Genomic DNA, 7,093 nt, shown 5'->3' on the forward strand with positions numbered 1-7,093 from the left:
CCAATGTACAAGGTCCCAATGCGTACAATGTACAATGTACAAGGTCCCAATGAGTACAATGTACAAGGTCCCAATGAGTACAATATACCAATGTACAAGGTCCCAATGAGTACAATGTATAAATGTACAAGGTCCCAATGAGTAGAATTTACGATGTAAAAGGTCCCAATGCGTACAATGTACCAATGTACAAGGTCCCAATGAGTACAATGTATCAATGTACAAGGACCCAATGAGTAGAATTTACGATGTAAAAGGTCCCAATGCGTACAATGTACCAATGAACATTGTCCCAATGAGTACAATGTACAATGTACATGATCCCAATGATTACAATGTACCAATAATGTTCCAATGTACAAGGTCTCAATGAATACAATGTACCAATAATGTTCCAATGCACAAGGTCCCAATGAGTACAATGTACCAATAATGTTCCAATGTACAAGGTCCTTATGAGTACAATGTACCAATAATGATCTAATGTACAAGGTCCCAATGAGTACAATGTACCAATGTGTTCCAATGTACAAGGTTTCAATGAGTACAATGTACCAATAATGTTCCAATGCTCAAGGTCCCAATAAGTACAATGTACAAGGTCCCAATGAATACAACGGTCCAATGTACAAGGTCTCTATGAGTACAATATACAAGGACTCAGTGAGTACAATGTACAATGAACAAGGTCCCAATGAGTACAATGTATAAATGTACAAGGTCCCAATGAGTAGAATTTACGATGTAAAAGGTCCCAATGCGTACAATGTATCAATGTACAAGGTCTCAATGTGTGTAATGTACAAGGTCCCAATGAGTACAATGTACAATGTACAAGGTCCCAATGAGTACAATGTATAAATGTACAAGGTCCCAATGAGTAGAATTTACGATGTAAAAGGTCCCAATGCGTACAATGTATCAATGTACAAGGTCTCAATGTGTGTAATGTACAAGGTCCCAATGAGTACAATGTACAATGTACAAGGTCCCAATGAGTACAATGTTCCAATGTCCATGGTCCCAACGAGTACAATGTACCAATTTACAGATCCAAATGAATATATTGTTCCAATGTACAAGGTCCAAATGAGTACAATGTACCAATGTACAAGGTCCCAATGAGTACAATGTACCAATGTACGCAAGTAAGGGATGCAACTATGTACAGGACCATCCATGACGCACATGGTCAGTGCATGACATGTTGTTATCCTACCATTGTGTATAGGGAGTGTTCCTTATTTCAGTTTCAAGTCCCATCCGACAAAATGAATTATGTGTTCGTGCACAAAACAGATAAACAAAACTTGGCTTCCAACTATATATCAATGTGGGGAACCGAACCGGTTCTATGGCGTGACGAATGGACGCTTTAACCGCTAGACTACCGCAACAACCCTCAAGCTTTACTCATGTATAACAAGGTTGATACATATCGAGTCGCATAATAGCATGGACATGTTAATAAAGGGGCACCACAGCTCTACTAATGCCCAATCAAAATACTCTACACAATGAAGATATTGTGATATCAATCAGATTCGAGACTTCTCCCTCGGGGCCATGATGGAATCTTTCGTCTGGAGAGGTCAGGTGTTTGTTATGTAATAAATTTGATCAGTGCTCCCGAGGACAGGTGAACGCAGCACCAATACACAGTACGTCACACCGTGCCTTCAGTGGAAGTATATTCAAGTAAAGTAACTGAGGTAGATGTCTCACAAGGGATGCCCGTGTAATTACAAATTACAGCTATTGATACCTTACAGGTGTAACGTTGTTGTAGAATAATGATTGTGTTTTGTTGTCATTAGGAGTAGAGCAGATAGTGTGCACACTGAAATAACAAACAGAGTGTTGTGTGAAAAATAAGTTTCAGACAAGGTTGTAGACGAGCATTTCAATAATACGAAAATATGTTTTTATGGTTCGGGGAGAGGGGGTCATTGGCGTCACCCTCTCTCGGAATCTGCTGCCATGCGAAAGAGCGTGTCTGGGGTTTGAAAGGGTCCAGGGTAAGGGAGTGTACAAGGTGAGAAAGGGCCTGGGTCTGGGGTTGAGAGCGTCGGGGTGTGACAGAGTGTCTGGGAGAGAGAGAGAAACAGTGTCCTGAGTGAGAGAGCGTCACTTATATAATTATGCCCCTTGATTGATGTATTCCTATTTAACACGAGATGAACATCATAACCTTTTAATCAGCTTCACCACTTTTTTTCAAACATATTTCGACATTTTCAAATATTTCAGGACAAAATATTTCATAATCCATGAAGTTATTTCTGTGAATAACAAACAATTTCCAATGGCATGTCAGCATCAGCAACGGCAATAAATCTGCTTCCCTGACGAGCAGGTATAGATATGTGTAGTTTAAATATGTCGGTGTCTTTTCTACCAAGATAAAGTCATCAAGTTAATCAGGTAATACTTACACGTAGATGCAGAATAATGACGGATAATTCGTTCTCGAAGATCGTTTGTTAATAGCATCGAGTAGTGGGTAACAATTTACACGGTGACACCGGTTTCTGTGCCAGATCCCTCCCGACAATTGTAACCATGTATAAATCAGTTCTACACATGAAGGCTTCTTACATAGGGTGACTGAGTGGGTTGCTTTTAACGCCGCTTTGAACAGTATTTCAATTATATCACGGCCTTTCAGCTTAATGTGGGAGGAAAGCTCGAAGTGACGCAGGTCTCAGACGTTTACTTGAAAACCACAAGCACGGGTTCTGTGCTGACAAGCCTGGAAATATAATCGCGGTGAACTAGGATTCGAACACACGATCATAGGTTTCTGACGTGCTCAAGGGACCTTACACTACCGGAATTGCGGAATTGCCTTAGACGACTTTGCCAGCTTCTTATGCACACGTGATAAAGAAATGAAAAGAGGTAGCAGGTTCATTTCTGTTCATGTTTATTGTTGAGGTGGTATAAATAAAAACGTATATACATGTATAGTACACATTCGTTCAGTGGCAAACATCCATATCAGTATTTGTCAGATATCATTCTCTTAACAAATTTCAAAAGATTAGACAAATGTTCAATAATGTTATATTAACTCTTATGTACACGTTGACGGTATCTTACAGTCAGTTACTGTCACCATATCCTTTCACAGTAAACGGTTTGTACACTTAGTATACAATGGCCATGACACCAGACGTAGGTCAAGGTTATGTATGAGCTCGATAAAGGTCAAGGTTACATTCAAGGTCAAGGTTTATGCTTTCATCTCCTCCTCGTCCTGTTTGCCCTTCAGTTTGCCGGTGAAGGCCACATAGTTGAACTGGCCCTTAGCGATAGGTGCTTCCTTCCATGTCATTTTTATCTGGATTACAAAAGCCACAGATTAGTATTAATCTAAATAGTATATAAACATATATGTTACTCCATACATTCTGCATCTATGACAATGCAACAATTCATTGATACAACACTACAGTGAAAATCTAGAAGTATTGGTTATAGTTTTTTCGGGACAAGCTGGGTACAAATACTATTTGATGGTGCTAAAAATGATTCTGAATCCCGGAGTTGTCTCCCTTAATCTGTAATGACCTTCAGCTGCATATCTCACTATGAACTGTAGCTGAAGGTTCTGTGTTTCGTAAAACTCACCTCATCTTGGGTAAAGTTGTCTCCCATGTTCTGCAGGAGGTCTTTGATGCTGAAGTTGAGTAAAGGGATTTATAAGGATGGGGAGCTTCAAAGAAACCATGATGCAAATGTGAGTGGTAATGGACAGATTAAATTGATTTTGACGCCTCCTTTGAACAATGGTTCAGTTATATAAGAGTGTTGCAGCTTAATGTAGTACAAAGACAAAGGAAAAGTGACAACAGACCTTGAGTCATACACGATCAAAGTCTGGTTTGAGATGAGGGTAAAAAATTGCCACGTTGGTCTGCACAATAAAACTCAATAAATAGTTAGATTGCAATTCTGTAAACGACATCCTTTTAAAATAATGCTTTGGTAAATTCATAACTTCAAACGGGGTCATTTTATGAATATATACGATTCAATGTGAATGTGAGCCACTCCTTTGTTTGATCAATACCGGAAATTAACAACAATGTATTTGAATTGCTTACTAATCCTCCGGCAGTGTTCCTTTGCCATCTTCGTCAAACATAGCGAAAGCGTTCTTGATTGTTTCTTCCGAATCAGTACCTTGAAGAAGAAAATCAAGTTCATGATTGAAACCGGTTTTAGATTATAGAGTGTACCGTAGGAACATCTTTAAAATCCAGTTCGTTCTGACAGTGTTAAACATTACGTCTCTTGGCGGTCACTTCTTCAGAACATTTACGTCACTGGTTTAATTATTTGAAGACTCTAAGAATACAATGTTTTGTTTGAAGTTATGATTTTGTCAGTAATATTGCAGTGTGGCCTACCTCCCATCTTCTCCCCGAACATGTTGAGGAAGGTGGTGAAGTTGAGGGGACCAGGTGCTTCCTTCAGCATCTCCTGCAGTTCTGCGTCAGATGGAACCTTTCCTGGTGATATCAAGGTTCAGAGTGAGTGAAGAGTTATGTCAAATCAGCATTAACTCGGTTCTGTCTCGACATTATTAAAAATGTTTTTTGCAAAAAGATAGAATAGTCACTGTGGCTGGTATTAAGAATGTCAACCCGCATCAGTAGGATAATTGACATACAACCGTCAAGGTTTACAGTTGAAATGGCCTACCATTCAAATAGACCAAATTTAGACAGGCGTCGTTACCACTAATCACACTATTATAACATTTTTGGACAACGATTCTTAAACTATATAGTCCAAATAAGTGAGTTTATTTAACGCTGATTTGATTAGTGCTTCGAATATATCACAGCAAATATTCCAGCAATATCAGGGCGAGGGACACCAGAAATGGGGTTCCCACATTGTACCCATTAGGGGAATCGAACCTGGGCCTTGAGCGTGACGAACAAAGGATTTAACCTCCATGCTTCCCCACCGCCCTTATTATAGGAAGATATTTAAAACAATTCAATATTAGATCATTCTTACCCAGGTTGGCGTAGATGCTCTTCAGGTCATCAACCTGGATGATTCCGTCCCTGTTGACGTCGATCAGAGCAAAGGCCTAAAATATAATGAAATATGCATGAAATAAACATGACATATACATGAAGTAATATCATATCTTTGTACAAACTAAGCTACTACTCTTGCAAGCCATGCCATGTGTGCCAGTGTATTATGCCGGAAGCGTAACGCTACGGGGTAATATGTATGCAAAATTCTTATTCACAATATAAGATATCGTATCAGTAGACAAAATTATAGACCTTCAACCAGCAATATACCCCATCTTATGATGAACCTTTCCATTACAAAAAAACCTTTGTACCTCTCGTCTTTTAAGTTTCCGCGTTATTGCTAAGTAATCTCGATTATCATAAACAAGATAAGTTACTTGTTGTCAAAATCTACTAGAGCTGTTAATCGGTCTTATATTAGGCCCGCATAAGTTGACATTGTGGCATATTTTCAAAAGATTAAAACTCAATTCTTAGTTCCCCCCTTGAAATGTATTGTCCCCATCCAGAGTCTCCTCCCGGGGTATGTTTCTTCAACACTACAATTTTGGTTCCTCGGGAATTGTCGACCATTTAAAAAACGTCATTCTCTATTTCCTCACAAATAAACAATATAATGTTTTACATTTAATCTTTTTTTGACATTTTAAAGATTTTAAAAATCTTCCCCTTCAATATGATTTTTGTTGCCGGATATCACTTTCGCTTGGTCGCATGTGATTTGTTATAAATTGTATAATAAACGTTTTGAAAGAAGTCCAAATTATACTCCATGTTACATTTATACAGTAAACAACGGTTATAACGAACTCAAAGGGACCACTAATTTCAGTTCGTTATAACCGTAATTCGTTATAAGCATATATACAGCATAACTACAGCATACAGTCGGGACTAAAAAGTTAGTTCGTTATATCCGTTAGTTCGTTATAAACGTGTTCGTTATAACCGTAGTTTATATTATAACTTTCTCGAAGGGATAATCGGTAATAGATTCCATATTGATTACGTTGTCAAATATCTTTATTAAATATATCCGTGGTTCCTACGTAATATTAAATAGTATATGCACTCACCTCTTTAAATTCCTGGACCTGAGCAGGGCGGAACATAGCGAGAACGTTGGTGGGAGCCATTGTTGATATCTAAAATAAGAGAAGTGTATATTTACTGTGTGATAATAATGCTAGAATCTAAAACAACATTTTACTTTGCCATTGGCTCTCTTTGTGTCTTTCGGTCCGACTTTTCCCGAAAGAATACGAATAATCACGATTGTCAGTCGTTGTGACTACTCGTGTAGGTCCAGTTGAAGTTGAATGTATCCGGAATAAGGAATGGAATTGAACTGGTTCCACTGACTGGATACGCAGTTAGGTATGCGCTTTAACTTGGAGAAATTAGCCCAATCTAGAAGGAACTACTAATATAATTAAGAAACAAATTATTGTATTTATTGAGTTAAATCAAAAGAAATAGACCTCGATACAGTTGCATATACAGTTTCTAGAATACCTAGTGTTGTCGATCTTACCTTGAATCAGCTGGTGCGAGCGAAGGAAGACTTGAAATATCTGGCTGGAAGACGAAGTGATACTGACAATCCTGAGATCGTCAGTGTTTATATACACCCATCTACAATACGTCAAAGTATATCAAGTGTCCGTTTCTCTGTGTAATGAGTCAACATTGCGTCACTAAGACGCATCTAATGAGTCTAGCCACATGGTCACTCTGGCAGCGGTCATTTGAGCAGCCGCTAATGTTCTAACCACGTGCTCTCGGCTGGGGGTCGAATGTTCTTAGGGAAATATACAAGAATAAAATATATACCACTGTAATATACATGTTGTGTCTTATGTCAGGACTCGTGAACGACACATTACCCGACGGGGCGTGTAAGTAACATCAGGCAATACACTGAATATAACCGACTGCAGGGAATATAGGTAATTTGAATTATGTCATAGCATACTCATACATGTACAAACCATATATTTTGTATTTTTAAAACAGTTTAAACAATG

At 38.5% G+C, this 7,093-nt stretch overlaps 1 protein-coding gene across 1 annotated transcript; it reads right to left on the reverse strand.

The window, feature by feature from the left end:
• Positions 1 to 2,912: 2,912 nt before the first annotated feature.
• LOC124118169 (myosin regulatory light chain B, smooth adductor muscle-like) lies at positions 2,913 to 6,690 on the reverse strand. The gene is made up of 7 exons (XM_046480283.2): positions 6,601 to 6,690; positions 6,143 to 6,211; positions 5,035 to 5,110; positions 4,416 to 4,517; positions 4,110 to 4,188; positions 3,634 to 3,682; positions 2,913 to 3,343 (listed from the first exon to the last, which is right to left on the reverse strand). Exons 2-7 carry the CDS (start codon positions 6,200 to 6,202, stop codon positions 3,236 to 3,238), a joined length of 474 nt encoding a protein of 157 aa, XP_046336239.2. The 5' UTR covers positions 6,203 to 6,211; positions 6,601 to 6,690; the 3' UTR covers positions 2,913 to 3,235.
• Between the last annotated feature and the right edge of the window lie 403 nt (positions 6,691 to 7,093).

The sequence above is a fragment of the Haliotis rufescens genome, unplaced genomic scaffold, assembly GCF_023055435.1.
Source record: "Haliotis rufescens isolate VD_foot unplaced genomic scaffold, xgHalRufe1.0.p SCAF_12, whole genome shotgun sequence".
In the NCBI taxonomy this organism is placed as follows: Eukaryota; Metazoa; Mollusca; class Gastropoda; order Lepetellida; family Haliotidae; genus Haliotis; species Haliotis rufescens.

What these genes read in the sequence shown, in the direction of transcription:
- LOC124118169 (XM_046480283.2), bottom strand. Translation starts at nt 6,202, where the DNA reads ATGGCTCCCACCAACGTTCTCGCTATGTTCCGCCCTGCTCAGGTCCAG. An exon ending in GAGCATCTACGCCAACCTGG is followed by an intron (nt 4,518 to 5,034) that starts GTAAGAATGATC and finishes TGATATCACCAG; the next exon opens with GAAAGGTTCCATCTGACGCA. An exon ending in GGAACACTGCCGGAGGATTA is followed by an intron (nt 3,683 to 4,109) that starts GTAAGCAATTCA and finishes ACTCAACTTCAG; the next exon opens with CATCAAAGACCTCCTGCAGA.